Genomic DNA, 17963 nt, shown 5'->3' with positions numbered 1-17963 from the left:
GTAACAAGACAGTATGGGTTAGCGTGGCGGCTGCAACAAGACAGTATGGGTTAGCGTGACGGCTGCAACAAGACAGTATGGGTTAGCGTGGCGGCTGTAACAAGACAGTATGGGTTAGCGTGGCGGCTGTAACAAGACAGTATGGGTTAGCGTGGCGGCTGCAACAAGACAGTATGGGTTAGCGTGGCGGCTGTAACAAGACAGTATGGGTTAGCGTGGCGGCTGTAACAAGACAGTATGGGTTAGCGTGGCGGCTGTAACAAGACAGTATGGGTTAGCGTGGCGGCTGTAACAAGAGTACAAAGTTGTTATTATAATTATTGCTATGTCAGTGTTTCCCATACATTGATTTATTTGTGGCGCCCCAGCACAATTATTATTTATTTTTTTACATTTGTTTTACTGTTTAACATGGCAAAGGAAAGTGTATAGCTGCGTGCAGCGCATAGATTCTCTCAGCCCCTTCTTGCCCCGCTCGCGTTCTCTCTCTCTTACTACCACTGACCGGTCTGTAAATAGCCCCCTCTCTCCGTGCACGCTCTGAATCAATACGCGGGATGAACTGCTTCTTCCCTCAGAAAAGAGGGCCGGAGAGTCAATCCAGAGATTAAAAACGGTTAGTATCATAATTCTCTGAACAAATGTGTCCCAAACATATACATTCAAGTTAATTATAATAATATTCATAGTTAAATACATTCGGCTCCCATTAGTTGTTTAAGTCCCTATCTACATTATTTACAACTTCATTTTAAAACGATTTACATCTAAACTCACATCTAACTGACTAGGAAATAGGTTTGGGCTGAGGCCCACATTTTTTCAACGTCTGTCTCCGTCCCTGCGTACCGCAACAAATGTAATCAGATTCTGTGGGAAACACTATGTAGGGGAGAGTCGGGTGATTCGTGCCAGTTTTTACTTAAAGTGACTTTAAAGAGAGGGCATGACAGTAATGCTTCCAGCTAAATATGTACATATATTTCAGGATGTGGTGCATTCTTGGGAACAATCACTTAGGATCTGAAATATAGTATTTAAGAAATATAGCTTTCTGAAAAAAAGTTTGCTTTTTATGAATGTAGACTAAAGGTGACATTTCGTACAGTGCTTTTCTACCTTGTACCTGCATGACTTTGCAGTTTTGTACTCCATATAATTGCTTAGATTATCTGGCTTCTTACCTACTTAACTATTGATTATTTTGCAAGATTAATGGGTACTACTGATAACCAGCCAATTGTATAGTCGTTTCAAATGAGAAGAATGTCTAGTTGGGGCCTCTCAAACTAACTGCCCCTCCCCTCCTCCCTCCCTCTCTCCCTCCCCTCCTCCCTCCCTCTCTCCCCTGATCGTTCTGGCAAAACACATAATTCCTGGAATCACCTCTGGCAGTATAGGGAGAGTAGCTGCAGAGAGCAGACGTGCTTCTGCATCGAGCTTCAGGACCAGAACCAGACCAGCAGGCAGGGTAGCAGCAGGACAGTCTGCAGCAACATTCATCCTTAACTGGGGGTCTTGCAGTAAAGCATGATTATTTACAAGGTCTTTGAGTTCCTGGACCTGACAGGCTGGCTGGTGTTCATCTCAGTCTTTCTGCTGGTGGCGGATATGTTCAGAAACAGGATTCCACCCAACTTCCCTCCCGGACCCCGACCCCTGCCATTCCTGGGAAATGTCTTCACGGGAGTGGACTTCAAGACCATGACAAAGGTTTGCAGAAAGGAGAGAAGCACTGAAGAGATTGTTGTTTAACCCTTGTGTTATCTTCGGGTCATTCTGACCCATCAGTCATTGTGACCCACCGTCGTATTGCGACAGATTTACCGCATACAAAGACAAAGTGAAGCATTTTCTTTTAACAGCTAGGCGGTCTCAGACCCCCCACATTGCAAAGGTTAAAAGAAAATTATTTTAATTTGTTTTTGTATTGGGTAAAATTGGGTAAACACAACGATGGTTCGTTATGAACCTTTGGGTCATGTGACCCGAAGGCAGCACGAGAGTTAATGTGGCTGTGCAGCAGTTCCTCCAGACCTCCAGTGTTTCTGATGGTGTGTCTCCCCACAAGCTGTCTGAGGAGTACGGGCCTGTGTTCAGCTTGAGGAGGGGAAGTGAGAGGGTTGTGATTGTGTCCAGCTACAAGATGGTGAAGGAAGCTCTGGTGAATCAGCTGGACAGCTTTGCTGATCGCCCCATCATCCCGTTGTTCCATGTTGTCTTCAAAGGAATGGGTGAGCATGTGGCAACGACTAAACACTCACTTCATGTTGTCAAAGTTGAAAAAGTAGGGTTGAATTTTAGTCACTTGCAATGGCGTCAGGCTGGCTAGTTGTTCACCAATATCTGACTTCATGCTCTTTTCTCATTGGTCCAGGCATAGCTTTAAACAATGGCTATGTGTGGAAGATGCAGAGGAAGTTTGCCAACACCCACCTGCGTCAGTTTGGCGGGGGGAAGAAGACCTTGGAGAAAAACATTGAACAGGAGAGCACCTTCCTCTGTGAGGCGTTTCAAGAAAAACAAGGTATTCCCAGCCATGCCATGTTATGTTGTGTCCTTGGGCAAGGCACTTCACCCTACTTGCCTCGGGGAGAATGTCCCTGTACTCACTGTAAGTCGCTCTGGATAAGAGCGTCTGCTAAATGACTAAATGTAAATGTAATGTACCAACTGGTCCAAAGTTCTGTCCTGCTGTGATTGTACTTCCAGGAATGCCTTTCAATCCACATTACTTTCTAAAAACCTCTGTGGGAAACGTGATCTCCTGTGTGGTGTTTGGTCATCGTTTTGACTACAGAGACGACAACTTCCAGAACATTCTGCGCTTGGACAATGAAGCCATCCTGCTGTCTGGCACAGCAAGAGCTCAGGTCAAAAATCTCGACTCAGAGACGCATCAGTGAATCATCATCCTTGGATTTTGTAAACAGCAAAATAAATCCTAACAAATCTGCCTGTTTATCCTACTACCAGCTGTACGATGCCTTCCCCGGCCTCTTCAGTTATCTGCCAGGACCACATCACACCATCCACGCCAACTACCGCCAAATCACAGACTTCCTAGAGAAGGAGGTGGAGGCGCACCAGAAGGACTGGGACCCCAAGGATCCCCGAGATTTCATCGACACGTACCTGACGGAGATCGGCCAGGTACTCACCCATTTTGGATAGAGATGGAAGTGCACTGTGAGGACACTGGAAGGTCACATCCCATGACCCCTGTTGTTTCCCACTGTAGAGGATAGAGGACCCTAAAGCTGGCTTCAACATTGAGTCACTGGTGGTGTGCATCCTGGACCTGATTGAGGCTGGAACAGAGTCTGCAGCCACTACTTTACGCTGGGCCCTGGTCTACATGATGAACTACCCAGAGATCCAAGGTGAAAACAGTCCAACTACCATCTCATTGCTCATTTGTAAACGCAATTACATTACATTTACATTTAGTCATTTAGCAGACGCTCTTATCCAGAGCGACTTACAGTAAGTACAGGGACATTCCCCCGAGGCAAGTAGGGTGAAGTGCCTTGCCCAAGGACACAACGTCAGTTGGCATGACCGGGAATCGAACTGGCAACCTTCGGATTACTAGCCCGACTCCCTCACCGCTCAGCCAACTGACTCCCAATTCATGACAGCATTCCTTGGTGTGTGTGTTAAGCTACATTATTAGAATCTCAGAGACTGTTCCACCCCACAGAGAAGGTCCAGGCTGAGATAGACAGCGTGATTGGACAGTCGCGGCAGCCCAACATGTCCGACAGACCCAACATGCCCTACACGGAAGCTGTCATCCATGAAACCCAGCGTTTGGGAAACATCGTCCCGTTGGGCTTCCCTAAAATGGCCAGCAAAGACTCCACTATAGGGGGGTATTTCATACCCAAGGTAAAATCACAACGTTCAAATCACCCTCAGCGTGATTGAAGGTTTTAAGGCTACTGGTTCCTTCATTACTGTCGTCCCTTTCCCTAGGGGACTGCGATTATAACCAACCTCGCTACGGTGCTGTTCGATAAGAACGAGTGGGAGACTCCAGACTCCTTCAACCCAGGACACTTCTTAGACTCACAAGGCCAGTTCCAGAAAAGAGAGGCCTTCATGCCATTCTCAGCAGGTGACACAATCTCTCTGAGATGGATATCAAAGCTATCAAACTTGAAGTAGCTAACTAGAACTGTGAGAAGTTCATTGGGGTAAACGATTGTACTTCTGGGGTAGCTTTTTTTAAACTAAGTAAGAAAGTAATTCAGTAAGAAAAGCGTTAACAACTGAGCAGATTTGAGTTGCTAATTCCCTGAAACACAACAAATCGAGTTAGCCCAAATGTTAAATCTTTTAAGGGATGTGTGACTTGATGGCTACCCAAGCCATACTCTTCCACTGATCTGAAGGGACCTTATCTATCTTCTTCATGCCCATGCTGAGTGCTTCTCCCCTCAGGCAGGAGAGTGTGTCTGGGGGAGAACCTGGCCAGGATGGAGCTGTTCATCTTCTTCACCTCCATGCTCCAGAGGTTCACCTTCTCTCCTCCACCTGGAGAGATGCCCAGCATGGAGGGACTCATGGGGTTCACCTACTCCCCTGAGGAGTTCCTGGTGCAAGCCCACCTGCGTTGATCCCTCTGGCTTGCTGTAGCCGGTCCTTTGAGAACCAGGGGAGCCTCCTGAAAGTGTTGTAGAAAAAACATCACATTATATGATTTATATAGAACCACTTAATCACCTTTTTCACTTTTATATATTATTGAAAACCAGATGCAAAGCTGTTGATTGATTAGAATTGCCACTAAAGGCCAAATGTGGAAGACCAGATAGATAGAGTTTGAGTGCCAGAGAGAGAAGTATGTGTGTAGGCCTCTCCCATGAAGGACTACATAGCCCAGATATTAAGAACTACAACCGCCTGATGTCAGGGGACAGATTTATGTCCTTAGACTCAGTGCCCCTGTGCAGCTGGGCGGCAGGGCCCCACGTGGGCCTTGGAAAGAGAAAGTAGAGGAAAAGTACTGGCAATGTACATTTTGTGACGATTGACCAACCAAGTGTGAAATACATAAATGCATCTGTGACCAGAGATAATGTACCAATGACAAAAGATCTTAAAATAATGGAAAGTAGATATATAGGCAAATGTCCGGAGAAAAAGGCCAGTCAGACTCCGGGGTCTACTCACGTTTGTTGGAATCGTTCCTCTGTGTTGGATTCGAATAAACACTTTGTATCTTACCTTGCTGCCTTTTCCGTGCCGTTCTAAAACTTGGATATTGGATAAAAACTTGGATTATTGTACTTTGACAAAAGGCTGGAGGACTTGGCTACTGGAACTACCATTCTCTATGTAGGGTGTGGTGTTACTACATTATATAACCAGGTGACATGCTTAAACGCTAGAAAAGTTAGTAAGTACGTAATATGTTGCACACATCTTTTCTGACAATCCTGTTAAAATATACAGCAAGACTGACTTTCTTCGTAATTGTTTTTTCTCTTGAACTAAAAGTATACATTATTCAAAAACTGCTTGTTATGACTTGTTTTACATACCACTGACTTCTTGCTATGATGAACTTTGCTTCAAGTAATGCACGTGGCTAATGATTGGTGAATGACTACAGAACATGTGAGTTTGTGCTGGAGTTAAGTGTATTCCTAGAATCATTTACAGGATCAAGTTCAGTTCTGTAGGTCATGAAACGTTTATAATCTCTGTCCAAATAAAACAAGAGACATTCCCCAACAGTTCAACTAAGAGTCACTGCTTTTTCCACACGCCATGTCTTACATAACAAGCACTTTGTTTACACTGGCAAGACAAATATTTGAAAACTGCGTTGGGTAGTTTACGATGTGTAATGTAAACTACCCAACGCAGTTTTCAAATATTTGCCCCTCCCTCCTGCTCCTCCAACATACATCAAACAGACACACCATTCTGAAAAAAGAAATTTACTCATTTATTCACTCATTCAAAATGAAAGATTTAAGACTTCTGGGTGTATAGTGTTCTGTTTTGTCTATTCTTAACAGTGGACGTGTCCCCTGGGTGAATGTTCACAGTAGGATCCCTCCAGTTCTCCTGCCAGACAGGAGCCCCACATCCCAGCCTCCTTTGCTCAGAGTCCCAGCAAACTCAGAGCAGGAGACCCCCTGAGCCAGTCATAGAGGCAGGAGACCCCCTGAGCCAGTCATGGAGGCAGGAGACCCCCTGAGCCAGTCCTAGAGTCCACCAGTCCTAGAGTCCACTAGTCCTAGAGTCCACTAGTCCTAGAGTCCACCAGTCCTAGAGTCCACTAGTCCTAGAGTCCACTAGTCCTACAGAGTCCACCAGTCCTAGAGAGTCCACTAGTCCTAGAGTCCACTAGTCCTAGAGTCCACCAGTCCTAGAGTCCACTAGTCCTAGAGTCCACTAGTCCTAGAGTCCACCAGTCCTAGAGTCCACTAGTCCTAGAGTCCACCAGTCCTAGAGTCCACTAGTCCTACAGAGTCCACCAGTCCTAGAGAGTCCACTAGTCCTAGAGTCCACTAGTCCTAGAGTCCACTAGTCCTTAAATCCACCAGTCCTACAGAGTCCACTAGTCCTAGAGAGTCCACTAGTCCTAGAGTCCACCAGTCCTACAGAGTCCACTAGTCCTACAGAGTCCACTAGTCCTAGAGTCCACCAGTCCTACAGAGTCTACCAGTCCTACAGAGTCCACTAGTCCTAGAGTCCACTAGTCCTAGAGTCCACTAGTCCTTAAATCCACCAGTCCTACAGAGTCCACTAGTCCTAGAGAGTCCACTAGTCCTAGAGTCCACTAGTCCTAGAGTCCACTAGTCCTAGAGAGTCCACTAGTCCTATAGAGTCCCCTAGTCCTATAGAGTCCCCTAGTCCTATAGAGTCCACTAGTCCTAGAGTCCACTAGTCCTAGAGTCCACTAGTCCTAGAGTCCACTAGTCCTAGAGAGTCCACTAGTCCTATAGAGTCCCCTAGTCCTATAGAGTCCCCTAGTCCTATAGAGTCCCCTAGTCCTATAGAGTCCCCTAGTCCTATAGAGTCCACTAGTCTTAGAGAGTCCACTAGCTCAAGTGTAGACAGATTGTGTGCTTAAGGTCACTTGAGTGCTCTCTTAGGGGAGGGGCAAGGGCGTGACAAGTTTGCGTTCTTGTGATAGTGTTCTATCTCCACGGAGACGGCTGGGCTGGTGCTCTATCCCCACGGACACGGCTGGTGTTCGGTCTCGGTGGCGACCGGCAGGAGGATGGCTGTGCGGAGGGGGCGTGTCCTACTGGGAGGCGGCGGCCGGAACGCTGACGGAGCCAGCGCGTCGCTGAGCGCTGGTCACCTGACGCTGCTGGGACAGGAAGGATTGTCCGGGCGGGGCCAGGGAGGTGCGGCCCGCCAAGCGACCTTCGATGGCCAGCTTCTGGAAGTTCAGGCTCTGGGGGGGGGGGGGGGGGGGGGGGGGGGGAATAGGAGAGGAGGGAGAAGGGAGGAGGAAAGAGGAGAGAGAAGGGGGGGGGGAAGAGGAGAGAAGAGAGGATGAGGAGGAAAGCGGAGAGAACAGATAAGTATGGAGGGAGGAGTTAAACCAGTAGAAGACCTTGCTCCAGGTGTGTGCAGCTCGTCCTACCTTGTTGTACCAGGCCGTCACTATCAGCTTCTCTTCGTACTCTCTCAGCTTGGCCTGCTCACACTCACGCTGCCAAACACAGGGAGACAGCCCGTCACACACACACACACACACACACAGGGAGACAGGCCGTCACACACACACACACACACACAGGGATACAAGCCGTCACCAACAGACAGACACACACACCTCTAGTGTGAGGACCCTGTGGTCTCTCTCTGACAGCTGGGTCTTCAGGGACATGATCTCAGCCGTGGCAGGGTTCAACTTGGGGTCCAGGGCCCGGATCACCTGGAGGCCAGGGGTCAGAGGTCAGCGCTCCATCTGGGAGTACGTGTGTGTGTGTAAGTGTGTGAGAGTGTGAGTAAGGGTCTCACGTTGCGAGCTTTCTCCAGGTACATCTTGTATCTGTCCTCCATAGCTCTCATGTCCTCATCCTTCTTCTTCAACGCTGCTGTCAGCTCATCCACACGGACAGCTGGACACACACACAGTCAGTCGTGTAGTTGCTAGGACTCACAGGTGCGTGTGTGTTGTGGTTGCTAAGACTCACATGTGTGTGTGTTGTCAGGCTGCAGGTCGTCTAGAAGCTCCTTCTTCTTCATGATCTCATCCTGAGCCTCGTTTAGCTGCACCCTGACACACATGCTATTATTTTGTAGGTCGTTTTGGATAAAAGTGCTGCTAGATGAATCTAATGGTGCAAGCCTGTGTGACATCATCGGTCTACTTACATGTGGGCATCCAGCTTCCTCTTCAAGTTAGACTGGAAAAGAAAAACAGAATCCGATATGAAAAAAAACCCATCCAAAACACACATGGTTTATTAACGCTACAGTTTATAGAGGTCATCTGTGCATGGAAACGGTGGTGAAATGGTGCGTTTGTTTTGACTCACATCTTCAGACTTGGCTCCCTGATCCTGCAGGGCCTTCTGGAGATCCTCCACCTCCTGCTGCAGCTCCCTGATACGCTCCTGACTCAGCCTGCACACAGGAAGTACATCACCTCACACACAGGAAGTACATGTTGCAATACTGTTGGGAAGCCTGCAAATCTAACGTTTCATTGAAGGTAACTATGCATTTTTCCATAATAAACGTGAACCAGGTGATCCAGTTCACCAGGCAGGTGAGGCGTGTACCTGTCGTCAGTGTCCAGCTTGCAGCGGGTCCTGTGGGCGTCCTCCAGCTGCTCCTGCAGAGCCGCGATCCTCTCTCCCTCCTGCAGCTCCTGCTGCATGCGTAGCATCTTGTTCTCATGTTGCAGGCGGAGCAACTTCTCCCTGCAAACACACTCCTGCTCACCAGGGGGCGCCACACAGCTGCTCTGGAGCAGGAACACACTCCCATTCTCTAGAGACACGCTCTCGCTCGAGGGAGAGGAGGGTGTGTGTGTGTGTGAGAGAGAGAGGGTAGAGAGGCGGGTGTGTGTGTGTGTGAGAGAGAGAGGGTAGAGAGGCGGGTGTGTGTGTGTGTCTGTGTGTGTGAGAGAGAGGGTAGAGAGGAGGGTGTGTGTGTGTGTGTGAGAGAGAGGGGGGTGTGTTACCTGTATTCAGTAGGCAGCATCTCAGAAGCGAGGTTGTCATGACTACCAGCAGAAAACATCCCTGTGGGAGAGATGAAACAACAACATCCATAGGATCACTAAATAATACCATGTTAATACCATAACATGTCAAAGTTCAAATGTTCAAGGTCAAAGTTCAGCCTGACTGAAACTCTTGAGGGCCAATCAGATACCTGCTTGCAGAAGCTGGTCTTGGATCTGGGAGCAATGCAGCTCCTCATTGGTCTCCTTCAGGGAGTCTCTCTCCACCATGATGCGCTGGTGATGTCAGGAAGCAGAGGGTCAGACCAGCTATACACACACACACACACACACACCTTCAGTGCATCAGTACCTCTTTCTCCTTGATCAAGGCGTCATGTTTCTCCTCAAACTTCCTCATGTCGTACGCTAGGTTGTCTGCTCGCCGCGACTCCTCTGACAGCTTCCTGTGGAGCTCCTGGACCTGCCGACACAATCCCACTCAACACCTGCCCCGGTGTGTGTGTGTGTGTGTGCATGTCTGTGTGTGTGTGTGTGTGTACCTGTCTCTTGTAGGTCTCCAGCTGTGTGCGGGCAGCGTTGGCCTTGCGCAGCTCCTCCTCCAGGCTAACGGTGTTGAGCATGTAGCTGTGGTTCCTCTCCTCCAGGAGCTTCACCTGCCTCCTCAGGTCCCCCACCTCCTCCAGCTTCCTCCTGTACGACTCCACGCTCGCCTCCAGCTGCACCGCCCGGTCAGAGCAGCTCCTACACACACACACACACACACACACACACACACACACACACACACACACACACACACACACACACACACACACACACACACACACACACACACACACCGCTAGTTTAGGAGAGTGAGGAGCACATATACACACTTCCTGGAAGGTTTGGAACACTTATCCAGAGCGACTTACAGTAAGTACAGGGACATTCTCCCCGAGGCAGTAGGGTGAAGTGCCTTGCCCAAGGACACAACGTCATTTGGAAGGTCCGGGAATCGAATCGGCAACCTTCTGATTAATAGCCCGATTCCCTAACCGCTCAGCCACCTGACCCCACTTTAGGAACACACACACCTGAGGATGTCCAGTTCGTCCTTCAGGGCCCTGGACTCCTCCGCCAGGCTGGTCAGGTCATTGTTGCGCTGCTGGGTCTCCACCAGCTGCCTCTCCAGCTCCTGACAGTGGATACGATAGTCATCCTTCGCCGCCTCCAGCCTGCACACACACACACACACACAGTTAGTCTTACATCAAACCTGAAAACACACACATATCCACTTGGTACTAGTTTCAAACCTACACAGACACACACCTGAAGTTCTCCTCCTGCAAAGTGTCCAGCTGAATCTGCAGCTGCGAGTGCTTCTTGCCGGAGGGGGTGCCGGGCTCATCAAACGAGTCCAGCTGATTGGCTCTGTCCCTCAGAACGTCGTTCTCAGCCAATAGGCTGTTCCGCTCCTCCTGCAGCACTGTCACCTGACCAGGATCAGAACGTTGACACTTCCATAATCAGTTCCCCTCTGAGGTCAAAGCTCACAGCGCCTCTAGTGGAGGGAGGAGGGGGTGCGCATGGCTCCAGTCAGCAGCAGGAAGACTGGCTGCTATGTTAGCTGGAAGCCAGGTTAGAGTCACCTCTCCCACTCTGGTTAAACATGCTTCACACATCCACACAGCTGTTCCTATTCAAACCAAGATACCCTTCAAACTTTACGTGCAACACAGATCACCTTTTAACTATACAAAGTTATTTTACAATACCACATACAATTTACAAACCGTGTAAATCCCAGGTAACCTTTACAATCCCAGGTAACCTTTACAACACAAGAGCAGGAACTCTGGCTGTTTCTGTTAGGAGTTTAAGCGTTGCTGCAGCTCCTGTGTTAGCAGAGCGTTAGTCAGGCAGGCCAGGCGGCCATCTTGGACTTACCTCACCAGGACCACGCAGACCACAGATGGGGGATTTAACTCAATCTGTCGAAAGTCCAGTTGAACACAGCATCAGAACCGAGCCAGCAGGCTGGGCTTTCCTGCCCCGGGAGTGTGTGTGTGTGTGTCTGTGTCTGTGTGTGTGTGCGCGCGTCAGGGCTGTGCTGTGTTCAGGCAGTCTACTGTTCTTCTGCTACAGCAGCTCCACACAATAGAGCTGGCAGCACACCAGAGAAAGAGAAAGACACGAGAGAGAGACAGAGAGAGAGACAAGAGAGACACACACACACAGAGAGAGAGAGACAGAGAACAGACAGGACTAGAAGCTTGTTCGTTCTACCTGCACATCCAGCTCCTGGCAGCGCTGAGCAAGCTCCTCCTTCTCTGCTCCCATCTCAACCAGCTCCCCCTGGGCCGTCTTCAGCTGGGGGGGACAGGAAGTCAACAGGAAGTTACCAGCAGGGGCGACGGGAAGTCAACAGGAAGTTAACACCAACACCAGCAGGGTGGGACAGGAAGTCAACAGGAAGTGTAACAGGTGTGCTAGCAGGATGACATCAGTGTGACATCACCACATACCTGCAGCTCCAGGTCTCCAGGGGGCTGGGACCCAAACTGGACCACAGAGTCCTTCCTCATCAACTGGGGAGCAGGGAGGGGGAGACAGAGAGACAGAGAGAGAGACAGACAGACAGAGAGACAGACAGAGACAGAGAGACAGACAGAGAGAAAATTCAGTCATTCAGGCCAGAATATCAACCAGCTCTGTAGTAATAATCCCCTCCCTCTACACACACACACACACACGCAGCCTCACCTCCTGGATGGCTGTCATGACAACGTGCTGTACAGACTCTTCCAGGGTCATGATGATCTGGATGTACTCTGAGAGGTCACACACACACATTAATAGCCTAGTTTTGAACAACGTTGTTTTGCAGATCTAACATGGCTGTCCAGTGTGTGTGTGTGTGTACCTTGCTTGCGTTCACAATTGACAGCGCAGCCCAGTATGAGCTGCAGCAGTCGTCCCAGCTGGCCAACATGACCGTGCTCCGCTACCTGGGCCAGGTCTGGCTGGGGGAACTCTGCCATCTCCTGCACCAGAACCTGCCAGAGAACCCGGGGTTACAACCTCACCCAGAGAGAACCCGGGGTTACAACCTCACCCAGAGAGGACCCGGGGTTACAACCTCACCCATAGAGGACCCAGGGTTAGAACCTCAGACCCAGCCATCTGAGAGAACCTCCAGCACCTCCTACCTCGCTGTAGTAGTCCAGAATCATCTGCAGGATCTTCTTCAGGTTGTTCATCTGGAACAGAAGCAGGATTACATCAGTTTAGGCTGAAGAAGACGACACACACACACACGGTCAGACACACACACACACGGTCAGACACACACACACGGTCAGACACACACACACCTTTACCTTAAGTCTCCAGTTGTCTCCCACATCTTCTCTGATGCGACTGAGCCAGGCCTCAGTGAACCAGGCTGGGTCTCTGAAAGATACACACACACACGTGTTTAGCCAAGTCATGCTCAGTGTCTTCCTCTCTGTCAGTTCATAGTCCAGCTTCAAACTGTGTTAGGAGACGTTCAGCCAGGGATTGCAGGTCACGGATATTAAGGTTAATGATAGACCAAGGATGAAGTGTGTGTGTGGATGTGTATGGGTGTGGGTGTGTGTGAGAGAGAGAGAGAGAGAGAGAGAGAGAGAGAGAGAGAGAGAGAGAGAGAGAGAGAGAGAGAGAGAGAGAGAGGACCCACATCTGATGCAGAGCCTGGGACATGGCTGCTCCACTGGTGAGCTCCTCTGTTGTCCTGCATGGTGCTGATGTGTTGAAGGTCTGCAACTACAGCACACACACACACACACACACAATCTGATGCAGATTTGATATTACCAAAACATCACACGTACTACTGAGGCAGCAGCAGGTACAGATATACTACCCTGAGCTGAATAATTCAAAGTTTTTAGACGGTGTCAGGTGAACTGTCAGAAACGACCATGTTACTGTTCAACCGCCTCGTTCAGAGTCTCCTTAGACACTCTTCTCTAAGGCCTATCTTCAAACTACCGGTTTAAGACTCTTCTTGCTTCATTACTCAGTATCATGCAGGTGAGACACTTCCCGGTCCTGAACTTTCCGGGAATGCGCTGAGACTCTGACATAACAGGTGCTAGAGAACTGGCACGTACAGTAAGAAACGTGAGTTCATTTAATTTTCTTCCCAAAGGAATATGGAAGGTTACGATAAAAACCTTCCCTGCTGTTGAAGTGTCAAGATAACATTTGATTGGACAACAAAGATCGCAGCCGCGATATTCCACAAATATCTCCTGGATAATGAGATTAGCAGTTTAAATCGGACGAGGATCATTTGCATTGAGGGCCGTTTACTTTGTTTATGTCTAGAACTAACTTGTAACATGACGCTTACCCTTAAACATTCGTTATGCACACTTATTCATCACATTTGTGATACTTCCTAATGGCGCATAGCCGATATTATAACATAGAAATTTGATCAAATAGAATATTATGATAGAAGGGGTTCGTTTCCACCATCAAGCTTCAACGTTTCCTGGTAAGATATTCGCTGTCTCACACTACCTGCGACAGGTGCACGGCTCGGTTACTCGTCACCGATAACGGTAAAGAAGCAGAAACACGGCGTTACACTTCGATAACACTAACACCCAAACTCACCCATATGACGAGGCTCTCACACAACGCCGTTGTATCATCCATTTCTGTTCCTTTAGATTTATCCTGGTATTTCCGGATAGTACACCTTTCAACCAGAGGAGGGGAGAGAAGGAGGGAGAGAAGGAGGGGGAGAGGAGGGGAGGGAAGCGCCATGTAGAGTTTCGTCAACGGAAGTTCAAAACGCTTGGACATCACGTGATGCAGGTACAAACGAATAGGTCCCGGATGTTCTTGGCGGCAAATTTGATTTCTGAGCTACAGAACTGCTGAAGAGCTTGCACCTTTTTACCGCAATAAACACATATCTATTCAGACTTCTTAGTAGATGGCCTATTAGAGTTCAGAAACAAGATAATTTCTTCAGAAATATGTATCAATTTGTTGTGGCATGTAAATATTTGCGTTGAAACATCATTCCAGAATTTCCGTGAAAATGTGCATCTATAAGTAGGCCTATATGATCCCTTGGATAGTAATATGGCTATCCCTGTAATCTCGACCAATGTCAGCAGTCAACTAAGCATGGTTAGTGTCTGTATTAAATTGATGAATTACTGTGCAGGAAAAACAGCACCCTGAAGCTACAGATGTAGAGCAGGTTGGTGATGAATCAGCATCAGGGGTTCAGGTGAGAAGTTGAATTGTCCATTTTGGTAAAGATTGCATTAAATTGCTGTTTTTTAAGGGACGTTTAGACAATGTTACCCATGAATGTTATCATTCACACTTATACTTGTAGTTAGTAAAAAGGTGCTATAAATTCCAGTACAGATGATCTAGGCCTAGTACAGCTCCATAAAACATGAACCAATTACCTACATGTAAAAAAAATCAACGTCAGAGACAAAAGAGGGGGTGCATTTCATGGCAGGCTTGTATTCCTTCTTGCCATGAAATGCACCCCTGCTAACTCTGACTAGGAAAGTGTCACTTGCCTGAAACTTACTGTGGTTACTCATACTAGTCCCCTCATTGTACAGTAAGAATCATTTGATGCTGGGATATACAGAACAATCAATAGAGGGGGTGCATTTCATGGCAGGCTTGTTGTATTCCTTCTTGCCATTAAATGCACCCCCTGCTACCTCTGACTACGAAAGGGTCACATGCCTGAAACTTATTGTGGTTACTCATACTAGTCCCCTCAGTGTACATTAAAGCATTTAGAAGACTAGTGGAGGTTAAGAGGTTGCCATGGACACCTAGATTCTGGACCTACACTTCTACAGTATGAGCATTGCCATGTTTTGTTTGGTGGCGTTAAACGTGTAACTGGTATAAATGTTGGCACTAAGGTTTGTCAATATTACATTTATACAAATAAAGAATCCACCCCGTTGTAAATAATTAGAACACGTCATTATTGGTCTCAGTTATGTTTTAATCATCAGAAATACACAAATTAACTTTTTTTATGGAAGAAAATCACTGGTCAAATGAAACATCTGTCTGAATAGTGCTCTTGAAAGTTATTATAGGTGAGTGTTACGCCCCTGAAAAAGGGGAGAAATAATCACGAGAGTGATACTGTTACCTCACTGAACTTTAGTGTAATGAGGAAAATATCGCGATTTCCCCGGGAACTTGGGTGGAGGCCAAAGAAATCGATCTCAGGATCATAGATTAAGAGCATTTAGTAGATCACAGATTAACACTTTTACCCCTAAAGTAGGCACCACAAAATAAAGTAATCAATATAACGTTTACACATTCCTCTTACAATTTTTACCCTTTGTACGTTTAACAGATTTGAACTTTTTAACACAATTATGAATGTTATCAATCCCTATGAACTATTACTGAATGCACAATCTTTTTAACCTTAGATATTTTAAGATACTCATGACTTATGAACTTACTAATACCTTTTAGTGTATAACAGGCTATGAGTATTTCCTTTAACCTGTCACGAGTACAGTTCTCTGAGACCTCCTTCTCATCCCTCACAGAGGTTCAGAATTTTTATCCAAAAAGTCTCGTATTTCTGCACACCTGTAGTTTCGTCCTCGTTCCACAATTCGCTTCAAAATCGTGACACTCTTGCTCCGATATTTGCTTTGCTTTTGTATTTCTACAACCTCCATGTGATGATCTATAGATCTGACTTGGCTATGGACATGATAATTCAGGTACTGGGCATAGGAGAAGTGCAGCATTTGTAACTCAGCAGGCCCTAGGTCACGTCTGACCAGTAACTCATCGTATATCCCATCTGCTCCATCACGTCTTGACTCAGCATAGATAGAGGCAAGGTCCAACTTGGCATTCAGGCAGGATTCTGGGTAAAGAGCGATCACTTCCTGGAACAGACTGATGCCTCTGTCGATGACACTCTTACTACAATGGATGTCTTCCCTTGAAAGGACTTTCCACTTGTAAGATGTCGCTAGCCCGGCTTTCAAGTAGCGATCATCTGAATTTCTGTCAAGGGCCTCCTGTACCAGGTCTATAGCTTCGTCATGTGTTAAGCAAATTCTGTAGACTCTTAGTAAGGGTCTAAGACCGCTATAAGCCCCGGCAGGCCTACTCAAAATCCTCACAGCTAGTGCTCGTATCTCATCCGGACTTACTTTCTGACTCTCAGCCAGTCTTAGTAAGTAAACGCTAGCAAGGTATGAATTCTCCGGATCAACTTCCTTAGCCATTCTAAATTTCTCCAAAATCTCAGACTCCATCTCTGGATTGCATCTGGCGTGAGCTTTGTTGAGGGCTAAAACGAGGCTTGTCTGCCATTCCTTTCTATCAGGTTCCATTGCAATTGCCTTCTGGAAGCATTCTATTGCGTTTGCCATTTCGGCCTGGCCAAAGTAAATGAGAGTCCAGGCTTTCTCTGCGTACACCTCGGGGTGCAGTGGATCCTCCTGGGACGGAGAGGGGTGATCCCTCAGCACAGCCTCCACCTTCTCCAGGTAGTCCTGACTCGCCTTCATGTTGTTCAGATGGAAGTTCATCCAGGCTAGGTTTCCATAGTTGACCAACAGCCATGGGCCCTCCTCTGAGACCGTGTTGTTGATTTGGAGAAAGGTCTCCCCTGCCTTTCTGAGATACTGGACGGCAGAATCGGTACAGCCCTGTCTGTAGCGTATGAAACCCAGGAGGTTGTAGATGTGACCCAGCCAGGTGTACCCCTCGTCAGTCTTGATGTCTTCCAGGTGATCTCTGAGACTACACAGTTTTGAGATGCTGCAGGTTATGCCCCACGTGAAGTGGCATTCCAGCTTTTCCAGTTTCAATTTCAAGGCTGTCTTAGGAGTGCTGGTTGGAAAGACAATTTAGAAATATGAACATACTGTACCCTACGTTGTGTTTTACAGAATGTGACAAATTGAACCATCTTAAACAATATGTTATGAATATCAACTGATTTGTAAGTGTTTTTAGTATTGTAAAGGGTCTGTTTTTATTCTGTTTATTTAAACTAGGCTGTATATTTCATTTCGACTTATTCTACTGCCCATCTTGGCCAGGACACTCCTGTAAAAGAGATTTCTAATCCAGAGAGGTCTTTCTGGTTAAATAAAGGTTATAATAATTAGCAATATTATTGAAACGTACTTACCTCATAGTTACGCAGTTGTCTGTTTCGATATCTTGCTGGTGTTAGAATGTCTGACTGCTGAGTTGCATTGAGTGCGTGGCTTTATATGTTGGAGATGCCATAAACCAGGAATACTGAGTCAGAGCTTAGACTTTGTATTTTGTCCGTCCCTAATCCCAACCCTTTCCTGAGTATAGAAACAGACAGAAGTCTTCCTGCCTCGGTTTCGTTTTCGCTGTCTTGGCCGCTGGTAAAAGCACCCGTCGCCATAGCAGCAGGTCCAGGGTGCGACGCCACCGGACCAAGTCCCCAGGTAACTTAGCAACCGATGCCATAGCGACCTGTGACCGGTGTTGTGGCCGAAAACTGTATGAAACTATAAGCTAAACTGTCTGATTATCCTTAAAGAGACTACTCAGTTTTGAGATGCTGCCGGTTATTCCCCACGTGAAGTGGCATTACAGCTTTTCCAGTTTTAATCTCAAGGCTGTCTCAGGAGTGCTGGTTGGAAAGACAATTTAGAAATATTAACTGTGGAAGACATTTAATACTTAATATTCAAATATGAATTTATTTCAATGTAAAACAAAAAAAAAACAT

General features: G+C 47.3%; 3 protein-coding genes across 5 annotated transcripts; 1 reads left to right on the top strand and 2 right to left on the bottom strand.

Annotated features, from left to right (window-relative positions):
- The first annotated feature begins 1412 nt into the window (after nucleotides 1-1412).
- LOC136936541 (cytochrome P450 2J2-like) lies at nucleotides 1413-5750 on the top strand. Its single transcript, XM_067230162.1, has 9 exons — nucleotides 1413-1713; nucleotides 2072-2234; nucleotides 2378-2527; nucleotides 2713-2873; nucleotides 2977-3153; nucleotides 3242-3383; nucleotides 3704-3891; nucleotides 3979-4120; nucleotides 4447-5750. Exons 1-9 carry the CDS (start codon nucleotides 1531-1533, stop codon nucleotides 4620-4622), a joined length of 1482 nt encoding a protein of 493 aa, XP_067086263.1. The 5' UTR covers nucleotides 1413-1530; the 3' UTR covers nucleotides 4623-5750.
- Nucleotides 5751-5935: 185 nt separating this feature from the next.
- Nucleotides 5936-13930, bottom strand: hook1 (hook microtubule-tethering protein 1). Of its 3 annotated transcripts, XM_067230618.1 has the most exons (22): nucleotides 13826-13930; nucleotides 12879-12964; nucleotides 12538-12610; nucleotides 12367-12417; nucleotides 12081-12213; nucleotides 11921-11988; nucleotides 11683-11745; nucleotides 11444-11527; nucleotides 10487-10650; nucleotides 10249-10389; nucleotides 9712-9913; nucleotides 9522-9632; nucleotides 9361-9445; nucleotides 9167-9227; nucleotides 8763-8903; nucleotides 8517-8604; nucleotides 8353-8384; nucleotides 8172-8254; nucleotides 7996-8096; nucleotides 7808-7909; nucleotides 7616-7684; nucleotides 5936-7423 (listed from the first exon to the last, which is right to left on the bottom strand). In XM_067230618.1, exons 1-22 carry the CDS (start codon nucleotides 13865-13867, stop codon nucleotides 7268-7270), a joined length of 2136 nt encoding a protein of 711 aa, XP_067086719.1. In that variant the 5' UTR covers nucleotides 13868-13930; the 3' UTR covers nucleotides 5936-7267. The 3 variants fall into 3 exon arrangements, with proteins under 3 accessions (XP_067086719.1, XP_067086720.1, XP_067086721.1); XM_067230619.1 differs by lacking the exons at nucleotides 11921-11988; nucleotides 12879-12964; nucleotides 13826-13930; XM_067230620.1 differs by lacking the exons at nucleotides 11921-11988; nucleotides 12367-12417; nucleotides 12538-12610; nucleotides 12879-12964; nucleotides 13826-13930 and having other exon boundaries at nucleotides 12081-12323.
- Nucleotides 13931-15195: 1265 nt separating this feature from the next.
- On the bottom strand, nucleotides 15196-17483 carry LOC136936902 (interferon-induced protein with tetratricopeptide repeats 5-like). The gene is made up of 2 exons (XM_067230572.1): nucleotides 17385-17483; nucleotides 15196-17080 (listed from the first exon to the last, which is right to left on the bottom strand). The coding sequence occupies exons 1-2, from the start codon at nucleotides 17387-17389 to the stop codon at nucleotides 15769-15771; spliced, it is 1317 nt and encodes a 438-aa protein (XP_067086673.1). The 5' UTR covers nucleotides 17390-17483; the 3' UTR covers nucleotides 15196-15768.
- Between the last annotated feature and the right edge of the window lie 480 nt (nucleotides 17484-17963).

The sequence above is a fragment of the Osmerus mordax genome, chromosome 27, assembly GCF_038355195.1.
Source record: "Osmerus mordax isolate fOsmMor3 chromosome 27, fOsmMor3.pri, whole genome shotgun sequence".
Taxonomy (NCBI): domain Eukaryota; kingdom Metazoa; phylum Chordata; class Actinopteri; order Osmeriformes; family Osmeridae; genus Osmerus; species Osmerus mordax.
Note: the sequence above shows the minus strand (reverse complement) of the source record. Positions and strands in the feature narration are given on the sequence as shown.